Below are 19,526 nucleotides of genomic sequence, written 5' to 3'. Positions count from 1 at the left end.
GCTCGGTGCAGCAGTGCTTGCAAGTTGTCGCTGGGAGTACTTGATCTTGGCTTTTAGTGCGCTACAGTTGCATATTGTGGAGGCTCAAAGGGACGCTGAGGTGTGCTGCTTTTGATCTTTCAGTGGTCTGGGTCTTGGTCTCAGGATGAGTAGAGGAAAAGGATGTAGGGGCTATTGAGAGGCAGAGCGTTCTCTGATGAGCTGCTGAGATAGGGACATTTCCCATCACAGTCTGCACTTTTTATGCTTTTCCACTGCTTGCAACACCTACTACCTTGTGTTTTTTGTTTCGGGTTGAGTGGGTTGCAGGCAGTGTGGTTGTGAGCAGTTGCTGTCTGTGTTCCTGCAGTGATTTGTAATTTAAGAGTAGAGGAAGAATGCCCCTAGATGTATTTTATAAAATTGGAAGAAGTAAATGATCACCACCACGGGTGAGAAAAGGTCACCAGAGACTTATTAAATGACTCAGAATCTGTTGGGTGCTTCTGAGAGCAGTATGACTTAGAGTCTAAAGAGAGTTAATGCTGAATTTTGACATAAAATAAGAGGAACAATAGATTAAGTCTGGACTCTTACATTATCTTCTATAAGCTCCAGGTCCTGCACACCAACAAAGGGGAAATAAACCCTATTAAATGGCTAGTAAGAATTATGATATATAATTGTAGATACCCAAGGGCACTCCAGAGACTGATCATAAAACAACTGTAATTCTTAATTTCCTGACCTGTTATAGCTTTCTTTGTGGATTATTGCATTGCCGGCTTGAGTCTTTTGTGACTCTTTAAAGGCTCCTGTTAGGAATGGGGATTTGTGACTAATGTTTAAGGAGGGCATTTTGCCATTTTTGCAGAAATTAAAGGGTAAGTCAAATGTTGAGATTTGGATTGTATTGTTCATATAGTTTGTGTTTACATATAAACAGATGGTACTATTTCTCCATTGCTGGGAGGTCAAATGTAACATGTTTTTGTAACAGCCAGCCTGAAAGAAGCAAGACAACCAAAACCAGGATTAAGAGGAAGAAAGTAATTCAAACCGAAGTAGTATCAGTACTTTGATTTGGAAACGTCTGAAGACTGTGTGTGATGCTTCAGACTTTCAGATTTAGAGTTTTATTGAACTGCTAAGTTAATTCATCATGTTAAATTTATGAAGTTCTGCTCACATGTTTTTGTTAACCTCTGGAATAGTTACTGAATAATGTCTCTAGCTATGCTATTACATGTTAAGAACTAGATCACTGAATGTCTTGGAAAGCAGGCAATTTTATGGTCCTAAAAGCAGGTAACTTACTTGAAAATTTGTTCAAATATTTATTGTGGAGCAGCCTTCATCCATTCTTCTTTTAGTTTATTTCCATATATTCAAAAAATATGTAAACTTCAAGAATTTGATTTTGAAATGCCTAATTTTGCAGTTGTCTGGAGGTTCAGACATCTGCAGTATTTAGGAAAAACATAGCCTTAATGTGGTAAGCAGAGAATACAGTTATTTTTATATTGAAGTGGGCACTCCACTGCCTTTTGTCTGATTATTCCTGCTGCTTCCATTTTGCAGCAGTTGCTTGAAGAAATACATTCAAGTGGCAGGTTGTCACATGGAACAAAATCAAGGCATGTCTTAGTAGTCCCTCTTTGTAGGTGTCATTTATGTGCCCACACTATTATTACTTGAGCTTGTCTGTACTTCTCAAGTACATGAAAAAGGATGCATTGCATTAAAGAGTAAAATATTCGTGCTTATGCATGTTTGGATGTGTTTCAGTAGAATTTGCTCAACCAGCTTCTAGTAGATGCATCCTTTTACAACTTGGTTCAAATTTGTGTTAGCTCAGTTTGGAGTAAATTCATTGAAACCTTACTTGGAATTAGGCATGTGGAACACTTTGATTGTTCTCTCCCTCTCTTTCTCTTTCTCTCTCTCCCTCTGCTTTACTTTGAAGGGTCCTGGACTTAACATAGGGCTGAGAGAATTGGAATGGAATGGGCCAGGCAGTGGGTCAAACTGCAGATTTTAATACCTGAGGGTATCTCCAGACTTGACCCAAACTCATGTTACAGAGTGAGTCTTCATGTGTTGGCAGCCTAGTGAAAAGACACGGGGCAGCTGGTTCACGGGCAGATTCTGTCAGCTCCAGCAGCTCCTGCCGTACACCCGCAGCGTGGCAGTGCTGAGGGGGACAATGGGGAAGAGAAGGACATCAGCTGGTAATGCAACAGGGACAAGAGCTGCTGGCCTGGGAACAGGGTGATCCCTTCTTGCAAGATACAAATACTGAAGAATTCTTTAGGAAGAGTGGTGAAACAGAAACATTTGGAGAACCCATGATGAGCAGAGATGTCACTTGGTGGCCTTGCTTGCTCTCCTCGTGCTAATCACAAGGTCTTTACCAGATTCCAGATGTTCAAAACTCCAGCTTTACGCTATTGCATATCAGTGCATCACATGGCAGAACTGTTGTAATGCTTTGCCTTGGAAGTGGGGGTTCTGCTTTCACAAGTGAAGGTCTTTGTGACTTTTTTTTTCTTTAATTTTTAAGGAACAGAAAACTTGTGTGTGAAAGGTACTCTGTGTGCCTTGCTTCAGCAGTGACCTCACAGAGACTTTGATTTTACCACCCTATTATCTTCTTTGTGGTATTGATGTATTTATAGTAAAAATTAGATTCCATGTCGCTTCTCCCTGGGGCTTCTAAAACTGAAATCATAGGTGCATGTAATGCGGGATTTAATTTTTGTTTAATGTCTTTTCATCTTTGCTTTTAGTTAAACAAACTTGCTGGATTGGCTATTCAGATAGCAATCTTCCTCTTCTGATTTGAAATAGTTGGTACTTGCAGTCTTTATTAAAGGGGGAAAAAGAAACAACCTTGAAGACCTGACTCACTAATCTCTCTTTTTCCTTCCCAGAAGTACACTGCCATTGGACTGCTGGGCAAAGCTACGGATACATTAGATGCTACAGGAAAAGTAACTGAAGAAAAACCTTATGGTAAGCATAAATGTTTCTGTGTACTCGATATAATTTGAAGGCACAAATGGTCTCTATTTTAGAAAAGCAGAAGAGATGTTTGGAAGTCTATGAATTAAATGTAAATGTGAAATCAAACTAGGATTATTTCATCTTCAACTCCAGTACTCGTATAATGCAGACCAGCCTCATGCAATTATGGCCAGTACAAGTGTTCATTTCTGTTGGAATAAAACAAAGGAGACATTAGGAGGGAGAAAATAGGATTGAGCAGAGCTGTGCCATTTTAAATCTTTGACAGTCTGACAAATGACATGTTGTGTCCAGTAAAATTTTCTTCTTTCAGTGTACAGTCTCATGAGTGCTCTTTGAGTAACACCCTTCAGGGCCAGTGGAGGAATAAAATCCTTAGGTCTTCCCGCTAGGACTCCCCTTTAGCTAAGACTGCTCAATGTAAGTGGGGGTGGCATAAACTACTTTCTACATATGTTCCCCTACCAGATCTTGTTCTTGCTTGCAGTCTGTGTCCTAGCAACTTAAATAAATGAACTTTTCTGACCCACAGAGCAAAGTGCAGTTTAAGTTCTCAAAGCTAATCCTGACTGTGGCTTTGGAGGGGACATTCCACAATACCCAGGGCGTCTTAGAAAAAATGGAGGACTAACCAGGGGCACACCGAATGTATTTACCATTAGTTCTTTTACAGTCTGGGAAAAAAAGTAAAAAAAACCAATAGGTGACTGGTTGCTTAGCAACTCTTATAGGTCCCACACTGTTTGTCGTGCCTGGTAATAGTTACATGAAGTAAATTATCTCTTTTGTTAATAACATGATGAAAATGGTAGCCTGGATTCCACCTCTCACCCCCAGTCTCCTTTCTCCTGCAGTTTTTCTTTTTGCATGAGGCAGGCAAGTGTGAATTTCTTGTCCACGTTAACTTGATGGATTGTTCTGAATAGTATTATTTACTAGTTAATGTTATTCAGAGATGTTGGATCATTTGCTTCTGCTTCAGGATCAAGTTCTAAGTCTCTCTCTAAGCTTCTGAAGGACTGAGCATCTCTGTGGTGTTAGATTTGCCCACACTTCATGATGGTTGGAAAACACTTCCTTGGTTTTTATGTATTCCTCCCAGAAAGTGGAATGCTGTGATTCTGCTGCACCGAGTAGGATTCGTTTTAGATACTTGCTCACATATAAGCTGTGAAGTATCATTTAAAGTAGATGCAACTCCCATGAACAATTAATTTAAAAAGATCTGCTTCTTGAAACACTAGTCTTGCTTTTTTGTTTTGTACTGCTTACTGCAGACAGAATACAGAACGGTGGTTTTGTGTGTTTCTTCCACTGGTAGCTTTTGTTGTAGTAACTCCCACCTCTGCACCACCTCCTCTGTTACGGTGGTTTAGCTTTCTGTTAGATTGTTTTCTTGGGGAACTGGTTTGGGTTAAAAATACCCCCTTTTGAGTTGCTTATCTTTTTAAACGGAGATCAGTTGCACGATCCAGTTCGTCATATGGTCTCATGGGGAGCAGTACTGGTGTTGCTGGGGCTGTGCAGTTTTGGATGTTGGACGAAGTTTCCTGTTGCTGAAGCTGACGGCTGAAAGAAACACTCATGAAATTGGTCTCTGTTGCTTTCCATTTTGGTGTAAATCAGTCAGATTTGATTCTTCAGAAAGAAGAAAGAGGGAACATGCATACTTCTTTTCTCCATGCTGTCAAGGGTTAAGATTGCGGGATGACAATAAAACCCTGGCAGATGTATTGTTAACCCCCTCTCCACGCACCCCCCCCCCCCCCCACTTCCCCCTCCCTCTTCCCCCTTCCCACTCAGGACAGGCGATTGGGAGAAAAAGAAGGACAGAGTGAAGAGAGTTGGAAAAAATTAAAGATGTTTTACTAATGCTACTAATAAGAATAGAGAAAATAATACAAAATATACAAAACCAATCTTGAAAGTCTCAGCAGCTGCAGAGCCGGCACCCGAAGTCCTGGATTAGACTCTGCAGCCAACTGGAGCTGGATTCAGTCTCTCACTAGGCCTCAGTTCGCAGGGACGACTAGCAAGGTCCTCTCCTAATGTCGGCCATAAGCAGAAGGGAAAAGGGCAAAAGGGAAAAGGAACGAGATCCTCGTGATCTCCCACTTTTTATACGAAGTATTCACGTGAATGGAATGTTATATGCAGTTGGCCAGTTTCTTGCTCACTTGTTTCTCATCGCCCCTCTCGCGGGGTGTCCATCCGTGCTTATCAATAAGTTTGCATTCCATTGCTAGGTTTACCAAAACATGTGTCTGGTTCTCCAGGAAAATGCAGTTAATATGAAGGCTTTAGCTGACAGGCAAATTCACTGGAAGAGATACTTGTTTTTAACAAAACCAGGACACATGCTATCTACATATTTTGTATTTTCTTCCTCTTCTTCTGATAAAGCAGGTATTTCTCATCTTTCCAATGTCTTCTCCAAAGCAGCTTGTTTTCTGCATGATTGTCTGGGTAGCCTACTACCCATAATCCTACTTGGTACTCCAAGAACAGACAAACCAGATATTTGAGCTGAATTTCAGCTTTCCTTTGACACCTAGAAGGATCCTGGGAGAAGGAGAGCATCTGCTAAGGAACAGAAATCCTGCAGTGCCAGCAGCATCCAGGATTGGGCCTTAGTGCAGAGAAGGGGCACAAAAACAGCTTGCAGGATATATACAACACTTCTTGTGGTCCAGTGGAGTCATTCTGGAGGAAAGTGCTTGCAGAAAGTTTCCTGCTATATTAACTATAAGAAATTGTTACATTGTAGTTCTCGAAAGTGTCCCTAGACAGCAATGTAGAAAGCAAACAGTTGTGTATTACAGTTAGTTGCAATGAAAGGATGCACTAAAGAGAGCTCCTTGGGTTTAACCCCCTCCTCAAATTCTCATGTTTTTTTGTTTGTTTCTTATCAGACAGCAAATTTACATTTCCACATGAAATAAGGTTATGGTTTCATACAGCTCCCAGTATATCCGATGCTGACTTTGGAAGCAAGTAGTGTTTCACATTCTGCTTTATTGAAAACATGAACTTTTTTTTCCCTTTTTTTAGTGTTTGTAACTATGCACAGGAATGTATATTCTGAAACCCACTTCCAGCTGCCTGCAGACGATATCCAGACATGGAGAACAAAATTCATGAGGATTTTCTGCAGGTCTCTGCTGATTATGCTGGTATATGTGTTCAATAGCACTACCTGAATAATTTGGAAAAAGTAGTCCTTTCAGCATTCTGCTTGTCTGTTTGCAAATAATTTGTGCCAGGCCAGACTGAGTCGAGGTCGTCTGCTCTAGTTCTGTTGAACTGGCCTGGATAATTCTGGTGTTCATTTGGTGTAACTTTTTAACAAGTGCAGGGCAGTATCACCCTTCAGTGGAGGCTTCTTGAAGTGGTGGCATAATTGGCACCTTTTGGTTTGGTAACTTTAACTTCCTTCCTGATTATAGCAGGAAAATTGATCAGCTGTCACCACTGTTCAGAAGCATAACTGTTCTTTAAAATTTTCGTGTTAAAAGCTAATAGGTTTAAACTAAATGTTTTTAGAAGCATTGGAGGCCAGTAGTTTTGAGTGCTTTGGGATGCTCAGAATTATAGGGAATGGTCCACTGGAAGATAGAGAGTCTATGCAGAAATCACAGAACCGTGCTGTCAATCTAAAGGCTTAGGAAGAAATTTAGAAAGCAGCATTGGATTGGATGTATTCTAAATAGTGTTCTCACAGAGCCAGTACAATCGTTTTGTTCTAAGCTAAGGCTGTCGTTATTCCTGGGAACTGGGTGCAGTGGTCGCATGGGCCAAACCTTGACAATCCTCACTGAAATCATTGTGAAACAGGGTGGCAGCGCCCGCACCCCTCCTGGGAAGCACACGGAGCTGCAGTTTAAATCCAGCTTCTAGCAAAATCTCCTGGTCTGCAATACAGCAGATACTTGGTATTTGCAACGAGGATATTGAGAGGAACAGGTGAACTCTTGGTGGCAAGTTCAGTGACAGATGCGTCCTGCAGAAATGTCTCTCAGCCCCTTCCTCTCAGGGACCGGAGAAGGCAAGTCAAATGGGGAAAGTTTTGGAACTGTTGGTGCCAAGTAGCCTTTGTGGGTATGTTCATATTCCGTGCTTGATGGAGGGTTGAGTCCAGATGCTGCCCTAAACTTGCTGACCTGACAAGTTGTTAAGCTGCTAAATTCAAGCCTGCAGGCGAGTGAGTGAGACCAGTGGGCTGAGGGACCAGTTCTCCTGGGCAGCAGGACTGTTCCCCCCCTGTGCTGCCGATGTGACTGTGGGAGCTGAGAGGCGGTGAAGGAGCTGGTTCCCGTGTGGCTGTGTGCCTGCAGAGCCATAAGGCCAAACTAATGCCTGCGACAAATACACAGTTTAGACATCGTGAAACTTTTTGTTTGGGACAAGACTAATAGTGCATTCTTTATAACTGAGAACTGGATGAAAGCTCCACCAGCTTGTGTGTTCTAGGAGAGGGCAAGGTGCCACTTTGTGCCATGATGTATTGCAGAAGACAAATATGATTTATTTTCAAGCTTAGCAAACTCATCTGTAAATATTTACTTTGACAACACATAACACAACTTCATTTTTTAATGGCTTAATGCATCCTTTCTTGTATTGTGAATGTTTTGGTTTTTGTTTTTCTACCTTTCCTGAGGTAGAGATTGCCTATAGCACGGGTGAGATTGCCTTAGAGGTGAGATGTCACCTCTCAATCAGGGGAATATGAGATCAGAGCAGGAACTGAATCAGGTGGCTCGTCAAATGCCCTGGCCACAGATGCAGTCCATGGTATGAAAACTGAAAGAGAACCCCAAGTGACACTTATGCTTAGATCTTAAATACTAAATTCTAGCATGAAGCAACCTGGGGTTCACGAGACGGCTGACAGGATCACCGGCATAGGGCTGGGTCGTGCTAACTTTCCACCACATAATTTTGTTGCTAAACTAGAGTAATACAAACAGAAGATTGAAATAACCGTATAAGAAGCTCTTCAGAATATCCAGACTTACTGTTTTGTTGTTCCTACTCCATATTCTGATGTACCTCAGTGTCTCTCAGCATCCCTGACTGACTTTCATGCCTTGCAACCTCACTGTTAATGACATTTCTTGGGACAGCTGCTGGAGCCTTGGGACAGCATCTGCTCTTGATGCTGCAAAGTGTGCTTGGCAAAAGTGAGGTACCACATTGCCGTCTTCCAAAGCTGCTGTGGAAAGAAACCTCTTCTTTTTTACGTACAGCAAGAAACACATTTGTTTTGTAAGGTTTGCAAGTAAAGGGCTCTTCCAAAACATAATGAAGGCTCAATAAATCAATTTGGTTGGTTTATGTTCCAGGATGCTGTTGACTTAGCAGGGTGACTCTAATTGAATATAACTTATGAGAAACAGGACTAGTCAAGTCCTAGACAGCAGAAATTCACTGAAGTGCATTGTGATTACAGATCTTATGTTTTCACTCTCTAAACAACTTAGAGATGAATGTCATCTCTATTGAATAGTATTTCAAAGAACCAAAGCAATCAGCTACTTAGATTATAGCCGTCTAATAAAAAAGGGACAGATGTGTACGCGTACTTTTAAAAGGGAGTAGATTGCCTAAAGCAGCTATTTTTCTTTTACAGGATTTCTTCAGTAAAATTGCCTTACTTAATATATAACAATATCCTGGTATGCATTTTCAGGTTAGTTGTTTGATACGGAAATTTGATATGTTGTTCCAGATGCAGTAGTTTTCTTCACTAGAAAAAAAAAAGCTTTTGTTCTGTAATAATCTGTTTTCTTTTCATTAAAGAGAAGTGTCCAAGGTTAGATGAGCATTTTATTCTTTTTGGTTCTTTAACAAAAACGAGAGTAGGACAATTTTGTAGTTCTTGCGTAGTTCCCAAGAAAAATGAATTTGCAGTCCCAAGAGAGAGAAATTGCAAAAAAGACTGTGTATATTGGGATTTCTGCCCTTCTGAAAGCGTCCAGACTGTCTTCATCACCTTGGACAGTTTGTTCCACTCTTTTGGTGACAATTTACCCTCCTACCTACATTCTGGTTTTTATCTCTTTTCTTTGGTGTTTTTCACCCAATCTAAATTCCGATGGGAGGGAACTCTTCATTATATCTATTTGCGGAACGTGACTGATGCCATTAGAGCCATGTGAATAATCAGTGCTAACATACTTACTGTTTTCTTTCTACAGACCAGATAACAAAAGGAGATCTGGAAAATGTACTGCAAAAGTTCATAGGGGACATAATGCAGGTTCCTCCACTGTAAGTTCCACAATATTCAGATACTCTTGACACATATGTTTAGCTGCTGGAAAAAAAAAAAGACACATTTTGGCAAGAGGCTTGAGGCAAGGCAGTCTGAGGAGTTCAGCGTTTGCGGTCATGCCCATTTGAACATCAAGCTCAAATGGTGACTTGGAGTCCGTGGGTTATTGGGGTAAATGTAAAATAGTGAAGCAGTCTTAAATGGCTTAGGAGGGGTCGGTGGGTTCTATCCTGTCTTCCAGTTAGAAAGCAAAGCTCTGAGTCTTTAATTTTATCCGTCGGGTGAGGAGAGGCTTACTGACATGTGTGTGGAAGTGCCTTAAATGACTTTGAATTAGTTTTCTGAAAACTTAGGGTATGAATGAGTGATGAGTGACTGAGCTTCTGTAGCTCAGCAGATTTCTTCTAGTCAGGTGAGCCATAGTAGCTGGCGATGTGCAAGCTTTTAACTTGTGACAGGTGGCTTTTATGGTGATTTAAGCTAACGTGCTTTCCTGTGCATTTACAATGGGTCGGTTACCGTGGTTCCAATGTGAGCCCCGCAAGGTCAGTAATTCTGTGAGTGTTCTGCTTCATGTGACCTGTTTCAAATTACCCTCTGCTAATATGAGCAACATCTTTTTCGTTTTTTCTGCAGTCATCTCTCTGTCAAGACCACAGTTGGAGCTTTGGATAAAATTCCATTTAATCAGTGAAATTAATTTTTTGCTCTATAGTGGTCCCTTAGACACCCTAGAACAAGGCTACAGAACTTGGCAGTTGCTGTTCAGGGAAGACCCTGTTGTGAGCCGAGGAAAGGCGCAAGGCAGAATTCCAGGGGTTGCCTGCACAACACTGACAGAGAGGACGCCCTGCAGACTGCTGAGAGACACTGGGGTAGAGGCAGCTGCAAGTGTTGGACCCCTTATAGAAACACTTCGCGTTCATAAACTACCAGTTGAGTGATGAAACACTTTTAAATCTCTACAGCAACAGATAAATACAGGACCATCTCTTGTTTTCCAGTTTATGTAGCTACTGGCAAATTAGGTGATTCTGTCTTCAAGAGATTTCAGAAGCACTTGCTAGGTTGTGGGGTTTTTTTTTGTGGTGTTTTTGGTTTTGTTTTTTTTATGTGAGCGCTTGGAGAGGATTAGAAGGGTAAAATGTATGCTGCTGTAGTACAATATTAACAGGATCTTGAGGATGGGAAGCTTGTTCTATTACAGCCGTATGACGCAAATTTTCGTGCTCTATCTGATCAGCTATTCTGCTTTGAAGAAGGATGGAGAAAGGCTGTCAACTCTGATGAAGAGAGGAGAAGCAGTCGAAGCAAAGCCTGCTCGGCCAGTACGAGTGTACAACCTCTGTCTCCAGCAGTTCCAGCCACCACTGTTCACGCTGGGTAAAGACCAAAGAATATTACATAGAGTGATGCCCCCAGCTTGTTAGTGTTTATTTACACTCAGAATGGGACTAAGATAGTGAAATGGGTTTCATTTCCCTCAGCTACTTATTTTGGCGTGAGCCCATGTGCGGAGACTTTCACTGTGCAGTAAAAGCACCATATTCTGGTTTTAGGTTAAGCTGATTATATGTAATCTTCCTGTGAGGGAAAATTCTGGGAGGCTGGTCAGGGGATTATTTGCATCTGTCCATGGTCTTGCAACCTCCAGCTCTCTCCTCCTTTCTCAGGTCTACTTTGCCCATTCTTTTAGCCAGGCGCCCAGACCTGCTGGCTTCTCTCCCAGGGTGCACTTCAGTATCAGTTACTGTCAGGCCTCTTTCTTGGTTGAAGAGGCAGGATCTTGTCCTTCCTTCTGTTATATATGAAGAAGCTTGGGTAGTACATTAAGAAGCACATGAATAAATAAACCCAAAAGACTTGTAAATGTTTGATGCTACATGAGGTCAGGATAATGTCTTGCATTGATCAACTGCCTAGCTGACCCATAGTCCTCTGATGGACCAGATGTTATATGAGCAGGTATGAGTGACAGAACTCAGTGCTTTGTTACTTCAGCCCTTACTTTATAGTTGGGTGACTGGCAACTGATCACTGGCAGAAAGGGAAGGGAAGGGCTGAGAGAGCAGGGGAAGTTAAAGGCAAATTTTAAAATGTTATTGGTGCTGCCTGTGATCAGTATCTTAAAAGCACTGATAGCCAGTTTAGACTTCACTTGAAATAACTTGTTTTCTGCGTTAGAAATATGAAACAACCTTCTGAAACCTTTAAAATAAATAGCACTGAAGCATTTGTTAACATACCACAGCAAGTACTTTATTTCTAGCGAGTTAGTTCACTTGCTATTGTATTTGCTTTCTCTCCTGTCTGGGTTAGCAATCTCACCCACACATATGTTACAGGATGAATAATTGATGTTGCATCCTATAAATATTTTATCACTGGGTTGTTTGCTTAGCGCGTTTTTACATTTATGTGGGGGCATGCTTTCTATGTAAAGTAGATTTTACATTGCATTGGCAATTTACCATGTCACTGTTAACATTCCAGATGTTGAATGTGGTGGTGGCTTTTATGTCAGGAGCCTGGTCAGTGACATTGGCAAAGGTAGGCATGAAAAACACTCATTAAAGTTTAAGGAATGAATGTGTCTCTTTAAGGAAAAATTTTGTCATTTTCTATATCTCCAGTGACCAGACCTATGTGTTATTTTGCAGAACTGTAGTGGTATCACTTGGTTTTGTATAATACACTGTTTTCCTTTGGAGCTTGGGGGAGTGAAGGCTAAATTGCCAGAGGACCTTAGGGGGTGGGGGATAAAAATTGAGCAAGTAATAGCACTGAGCAAGATAAAACAAGGCAAGGTGGGGATTTTTTTTTAATCTCCTCCATATGTTAAATCTAATTCAGATTAAAAGTGAGAAGAAGAGGAAAGATACTGTCTTTTTAAATGTTTTTTGTCAGATTTTGAAAACAGATTGCACAGAACATTATCATGCACATAATAAACCCTATCTGCTGGAAAGGCTTCTACATTTCTGATGATTTTTCTAGTGTTTTCTTTCTCCTTTGCCTGAACTGTGGTTTTGCTTTCCCACAGGGTTGTTTGTCTTGTGCTCTGTATCTATCAAGCTGCATGATGGAGAACAGATAATACATTTATTTTTTTAAAAAACGATACATTTGCAGATCAAAAATGCAAGTGATGTGGGATAACCCTGTGCATTTCAGTGTGTTATTCGTACTTAGGCAAGTCAAAGATGCTGTTACAGCCTTCTGAGCATACTGGCTTGTGTTTAGTCCTTCAAAATGGCAGACCAAGATAAAACCTGTCCTCTGCTGCTTTCTTTTCAAAAATTTAAAATGCATTAGAAATCTTCCTGCATCAGAAAGGACAGGAGAGAATATATTAGTATACCTGTGTGCTTGCAAGTCATCTCTGGTTGCTGTTACGTTTTATACCCCTCATTATGTAATTCTGTCCTGCTGGTATTTATTTAATGTATCAGAGCATTTGTTTGTATCTTTTAATTTTTCCTTGTCTTACTTTATATTGTCCTGATAGGCGGCACAGGATAGAAACGTCCAAGATCCTCCTTGAAGGCAAAAAGTGCTAACGCCTCAAAGTCTGTGGAAAAATAGTACATGGTCTTCTAAATCACTTGCAAATACAGAATGTTCTGCTTATGTCTAATGTCATTATTTCCCCTTTTTCATTCTGATTTAAATCTGGAAAATGTTTTGACAACTTTCTCTCAGATTTTGAACCCTTTGCTACACCGGAGATCTATTGAAATTAAAGGAATTCCTTGGCTCAAATTTAAGTTATAGTTGACTGATAAATCTTCATGAACTTCTTTCTCAAATAAAGCAGAATAATGTAGAAAGCTACATGTAAAAATATATTTTCAATGAGTTGCAAATAGTTAAACCTGACCATGCACTTTTTCTAAATCCCCTTTTCTCCTTCACTGTAGAACTCTCTACCTGTGCCACTATGCAAGAGCTGACCCGAACCAAACAGGGGCCTTTCACGCTGGAGGAGCATGCCCTTCATGAAGACAAATGGACAATTGATGAAATTGCACGATCCTTAGAGCATTGCACGTCTCTTCTCCCGGCAGAGCCATCTCATAAAAAATTGAAGACAGAGCATCCTGGTGAAACTGCTGTTGGCTGTGAAGATAAGTGATAAGTTGGGTCAAGGAAAAAGACTGAATGATTGAGACATTTTAAGATTGGATTTGGATTGTCTTGCCTCCTGTGTAAATTTACAAGTCTGTACTGGGAGGGTGACAGACTGCAGAGCAAGAAAAACGGTTCTTTTGTTTTCTGAGGTTAGAACATGCACTGAAAATATCCAGCGCTTGCTGTTTCCTGATCTGTTTGTTTTCCTTCTTGCACACTGTAAATGAGTCTGCTACTGATGTCAAGTCGTCATAAACTTTTAAAGAACTTTCAGGGTGCCATGCAGCTGTCGTTGCTGATTCCTCAATAAAAAAAAAATTATGAACCTTAAGGTTTGATAAATGTGCTCTAAAGTATTTTTTTTTCTTTATAGCTGTTAATTGAACCCTGAAATACCATGGTGACAAGACCGTCATAGCTTGGAGGATACAAGACAGTGGTGTGGCAGTTTGCTTTCTTGAAATCCATTTCAGGAAATGTCAATTTAACTGTAGTTTTTCCTATGCAGCTTGTTCTTTCAGTCAAATGTTATCTAGAATGCATTAAATGTAGATGCTAATATTTTACATTAAGTCTGAAATATCGGTGTAAGTGCATAGTTTTAAGTATAAACGATCCCTGAAGATAACAGTTTGATAACAACTGCTCTGAAGAGTGCAGTCATCGTTATAGGTGTACATATCTTATTCTGGTACAACATCCAAATTTAATTTAAAGTATCCATAATTTAAAGTATAGTTGACTGTTATGCCCTTCATAGGGCTTATGGAATTTACTTTTGCCATCTGTGCGTTGCTCGAGCTGTCTCCGTGGTTTGGGTGAGGGCTGACGTGCTTCTGGGCTTTGACGGAATATGGTCCTGACTGGGCAGGAGAGGGACCCACCATCAAGCATCCTCGCTGAAACCATTTTAATTCACTGGGGCAGCGAGGGCCTGTTCCGAAGTTCGTGTAGACAGAAGAATTTGATTGCACTGATTATTTTTCACCACTGCTACCCTTGGGATTTACAAAAGGACTAAAAGGCAGTGCTTTGAGAATGCTAAAAGGCACCTCAGTTTGTTTCCTTGTGTAATGGACTATCCTGAAAGTACTTCCCTTTGTGTCCCTATACATGTTAGCAACGGCTCTATTTTCCTCTTCTTCTAATGGGAAACATGGTTTAAACACGAGTGACATCTTAGAGAATGCCCTGCTTTTGAAATTGTCACCGAAATGTCACCAAAGAGGGGTGGCCCGGCTGCTGCTGCAGGTTTATCCTGCGGCCTGCTGGGCTTTGTACAGTTCCTTCACCTTTGGGTTTGATGCTGGTGCGCAGGGACTTGACTCTCTGAGTGACCAAATGCTGTAAAGTCAAGAGTTTGCGCTTGGGTGAGGGTGTAACTTTGTGAAAGAGACGTGAGAACTTCATTTAATACTCTGTGTTAATGGACTTGCTACTTTGCACGGTAAGTTATCTTGGTAGCTAATTATCTCTATTGCTTAAAAGAAGTTGTGGTTTATTCCCAACTTGACTTGAATCTCCACATGCTGCATTTTATGTCTTTGCCTGCACCTTACAAAAAGCAATTTCTCTGTGTGCTGGTATGAGGTGAAATGCTCAAGTTCCAACCTTACTTTCAACCTAAGAAATAAATATCCTGAAGTTTCTCATTGCAGGATACCTTTCCAGACATCGATAGAGCTTTTTGTTTTCTATAAAATAAGAAACTGAACTCTATGCAAGATGAATGGAGCTTTTTGTGTAGATAGAGTTAATGTTTTATTGTTCAGCAAACAGACAGTTTTCTTCTTTTGTATATTCTTATAAAGACCTTAAAGCAAATGATGAAAGTACCACAAGCAAATGGAAATGTTAGAGCACTGTAGCGGCGTATTTAAAGTACAATATGGATGAACTAATCATTGTAAGAAATTTTGATTTCAGAGGTGGGCGAAAAGAATTGTGTTCAGTAAGAGAACAGTGGGAGATTTTAGTTGTTTCTTTTCAGGGTGGGTTTTTTGGTACTTTGGATTGGAACAGAGAAGAAAGAGATTATTTCCTAAAGAGATCAAATAAAGCAGAAAACATCATTTTCCAGTATACTTGGCTTGAATGATCAAAGACTTTGATTGAAACACAGCTTCTCTTATTGTCTAAATCTGTTTTTTCCAATAACCTAATTTATGTTATCCCAGTGGTCTTCTGGATTAAGTTCTCATTTTCTTTATTTATCTTTCTGCTCTTTTAAAAATAGCCCAGTAGATGTAACTCTGTTAGTCTTCTTGTTTCATCCACAGGGATTTGTTTCTTCAAAAATTAGTGCTATTGAGAAATCTTTCTATTAATAGGGTACATTTGTATACAGTGTTATAAGTGTCTAGCACATTTTTTATCTCATCTGTTTGCTTAGTGCTCACCATGGCTTTCTTGCTATTCCATGTAAGACCCCCTGTTATTTTTAATTTCAAAAGGAGAATTGTATTTTCATCAGCTTTCAGTTAGCTTGCAACTGCTCTGTTGCAATTTTTGCTAACACATCTGTGATCCTGAGAAGACAGGATCTGTTCCATAGCCTAGTCACTCGAGAGAGTGAAATGGCAAACGAAACAAAGCGTCTTGTTGTCATCAGCAGATTTTAACTTAGGCTGCAAGTCCTAATACATATAGAAAGTGTAGGGAGAGGAGGAAGGCAGTTGTACACATTCAGGTGTGTAGATGATGTTTCTAAAGACTGGAGGTATCTTTCAATTTACAAATGCAACTTCCCTCAATGCTTTTATTCCTCTGAAGCAAGTAGAGGCTTTCACCAGCTCTAGCTAGAACTTATTTTCCATGGGATTCCTCTCATTTTCCCCAACACCAGGTTCTGTCACCTCCAGAAATAAATGCAGAACAACTTTATCTCCAATCAATGACCAACTTCTCACATAACTTGTACTGCACTACAGAAACCATTTCACTTACAGGATGGGTAGCGAGTATGTTTGGTTGTAGTTGTAAAAGGGTGGATAGCACATACACCTACGGCAGAGAGCAAATAGCTGTTCTTTGAAGACACGGGGTGAAGAATGCGTAAAGTGAACAAATTATGCAACAAGAGCTCATTTTATGACTGCTCGAATGCTCTGCCCCGGGTACCCCCATGCTCCAATGAGTAAGAGATCCATTAGTCCCAATGAACAGTAACTGGCAAGCTACTGAAAAATCTAGGAATAGCTTTTTTTAGACATGTTTTAATGAGTGTTTAACCCGGTATCTTGAAACTATCCAGATCTGGAAATAAGTGTTGTGTTCCCATGGGAACCTAGGGAAATACTCATTTTAACCGTTTTATTCTTACTAACATGCACGTCCCTGAGATACCAGAATTCAGAATTGTGCTACAGCGACAGAAAAACACAGTTTTTTCAAGAACAAAATATCCTGGATCTTGATTACTGACAGTCATGATATCTCAACACTAAGGGCTATTTAGAGTGAGAGGAAAAGTGTCTATACAGTTTTTCTGAGACTAGTAGAAGATTTAATACTGAGTGCCCAGCTGAGACAAACAGTAGTTAATAGGAATTTTATGCTACTCTGGCCAGAAAATCTTAATGTGTCTGTGATTTACCGTTTAGAATATATCCTTGACACAGACTGAAAGATTTGTCTTATTTTAACGGGTGTTTTTCATGGAGAAATCCCTGGTAGAAAAGCGTGTCCTGCTTTTTGATCTGAATATTGTCCCTCTTGAATTTGGGCTTGTGATCTTTAGTCTGTAGCAAATTTTATGTGGTCTGGCCCTGGCTCTGCTGCTGGTGCTGCTTCAGGCAGATTGACAAGGGCTTCATAATTTATCTCCTCCTAATGCCTCTGCCTGGCTGGCTCTCTTTCTTCTTTATTTAAATGGTAGTTTTTCTGTGCACTTCATAATATATTTCTGCTGCCAGCATGTTAAGCACTTTTTTAATACTTTTTAAGCAAAATCTATGCGATCTTTATATGTATTTAAAAGTAAATCAAATCTGAGCCATTAGCAAAATATTCTAGGAGTGCCTTCATCAATAACTAAGCATTTAGCATCTTATCCTGCAGTTCTGTTTTTGATTTATATGCTTATTGAAAGAAAATAAAGTTAAACTTTATGCTTGAATTTTGGGATACCTTAGGACTTTGGTTTTTAGTGTAATAGACAGTGAAGTTTCTATTCTGAGCGGGAATGTCACTGAGACTTTAATGGCTGGGGTCATTCTGTTTGCTTGGCAGTCAAGGAATCAGTTGGCAACGGTAAGAATTTTATTAAAAAGGCTTTAGAGACAAAGCACGTGTGTGCACGTGAGAGTGTGACCACAACGTTCAACCATAGGCAAGTCATAGAGATGGTGAATGGATTCAGCCAGCCTGGAAAAATTACTGTCCCTATTAGAAAGCCATCAGGGTTTCTAATAGCCATGGGTTTAATTTGCTTCTTTGTGAGACCTGGTTAAGCAAATCTCCAGTACTTAAGAACATGTCAAACAAGCAGGTTTGTCGTCTGGATGCTGATGTCTCCACTGTGGGTGATGAGATGACAAATCTTTTCTTAGTGTCTCAGGGATCAACTGCTGAGATCGTGTAGGTGTTAAACAGGCAAAGCAGGAAATTGGTAATTGGGAGCGGATGGTTTCAGTGCTCAGGACAAAAAATGGGCTATACTGCAAGAAGAAAACCTTATTTTTTTTCCCAGTTCTGTTTTGGGGGAGGTGTTGGCGACACTGACATGGCTCAGAGAATGTTTTAGCATGGCTGCCTGAGAAAAGCCTAATGTTTTTATTATGAGTGTGAATGTCTTGGGCGTTAATCCTCTTCCCTCCTCACCTCTAGCTCAAAGAACTGGGGTTAAATCAAAGCAGCAGCTTCTCCTTGACTCCTGTGTCTCATTGCAGTGTGTGTTGTGGGTGCTGAAACAATCCTGTGCTCAGACTGTGGGCTGTAAAAGGGCTTATGTGGCTTGTCCCAGAAGTTGACAGTAACAGAATGAGCAGGACGAGAAATGAGGTGATGGAATTTGTAGTATAAGCACACAAATGTCTTTAGAGCCTACAAAATAGCCTTCTTCTTCCCAGATGTATTCATCTTAGGTTACAGTTCTGTGCCTGGCCTTTCCTCTTTGCATCCTATTAGCTTATCTGCTGTTTGAGACAGTTCATCCTAAACCTCTCATCCTCTCCTTGAGAAAGCACGGAGCAAAAATACATAGTTTCTGAGGGGACAAGAAAGATGATAACAAAGTAGAACTGAAAGGATGAGGTGTGTCTGGTCCCTTTCTTACCCTCCACTTTCCATAAGAAATATATAGTCCTGAATGCTTTAGTACCATTTCTCCAGGATTATTTTAGATATTTCAGAATTAAGTACTTCAAAGTCAGATCTGCAGCTGAGTGAATGCATTAAAAACAAAATACATCATTTCACAGATGTCACTCTACTTTTCGTGCCTTCAAAACATGATTTTACAGCTTAAAAGGGGGGGTGGGTAGAAAAGGAACGGCAAGAGGTAAATGCATATTTCAGTTGCTACATTTTTGAAATAGATGAACTTATTTTAGGTAATCATGTAAGAAAATACATTAAGTATTTTAATGGAGAAAAGCTAAAGAGAAAGGACACAATTTTTACTACCTCTTCTGTTTCTTCTAGCACATAAACCAATTAGCTTAAATACATCATTTCAAAGCTTAAGAAGCTTTTGTGTGGAAATGCATGAGAGGCTGTTACTGTATGTTGATGTGAAAGAAAGCATTTATTTTCATTTCAGTGGTTGAAAAGATAAGTCTCCTATGATGCCCTTCAAAAGGCAGTGTTTTACCTTGCTTATATTGAATTGCTGTAAATCCTTAGCGTAAGTTATTCTTTCATGAGTGGTAGGTTCATGTTAAATCATTTCCTGCAGCTGGCTTTCCTAGGGGTCAACAAAACTGCTTCAAGTGCTGCAGGTACAGAATGTGCATTCCCACTGTAAATGGAACATTGTGTACACACACTACATGTATTTTAAAACAAGATTAATTCTCTATAATCTTTGTTATGCAGATTGCTCCTTTAGTAAAACGTTATCCAGACCACATTAAACCTGGCCGCTGCTTTGCTGCATTGCTTTGTATACAGT

At 40.2% G+C, this 19,526-nt stretch overlaps 1 protein-coding gene across 7 annotated transcripts in view; it reads left to right on the top strand.

The window, feature by feature from the left end:
- The window catches only part of TRUB1 (TruB pseudouridine synthase family member 1), a 30,301-nt gene extending 16,545 nt beyond the window's left edge, over positions 1-13,756 (top strand). For 2 of the 7 annotated variants that reach the window (XM_021295456.2, XM_065066927.1), the window contains 5 exons: positions 2,913-2,994; positions 9,207-9,279; positions 10,527-10,666; positions 11,777-11,833; positions 13,204-13,756. In XM_021295456.2, coding sequence (XP_021151131.2) covers positions 2,913-2,994; positions 9,207-9,279; positions 10,527-10,666; positions 11,777-11,833; positions 13,204-13,418 — 567 coding nt within the window. In that variant the 3' untranslated portion in view covers positions 13,419-13,756. Of the gene's footprint in view, positions 1-2,912; positions 2,995-6,057; positions 6,161-8,638; positions 8,699-9,206; positions 9,280-9,998; positions 10,219-10,526; positions 10,667-11,776; positions 11,834-13,203 lie in introns of all 7 variants that reach the window. The other 5 variants (XR_010473422.1, XR_010473424.1, XR_010473425.1 and 2 more) reach the window with 5 other exon arrangements.
- Positions 13,757-19,526: the final 5,770 nt, after the last annotated feature.

The sequence above is a fragment of the Columba livia genome, chromosome 6, assembly GCF_036013475.1.
Source record: "Columba livia isolate bColLiv1 breed racing homer chromosome 6, bColLiv1.pat.W.v2, whole genome shotgun sequence".
NCBI lineage: Eukaryota > Metazoa > Chordata > Aves > Columbiformes > Columbidae > Columba > Columba livia.
This window is presented reverse-complemented; position numbering and strand designations above follow the sequence as displayed.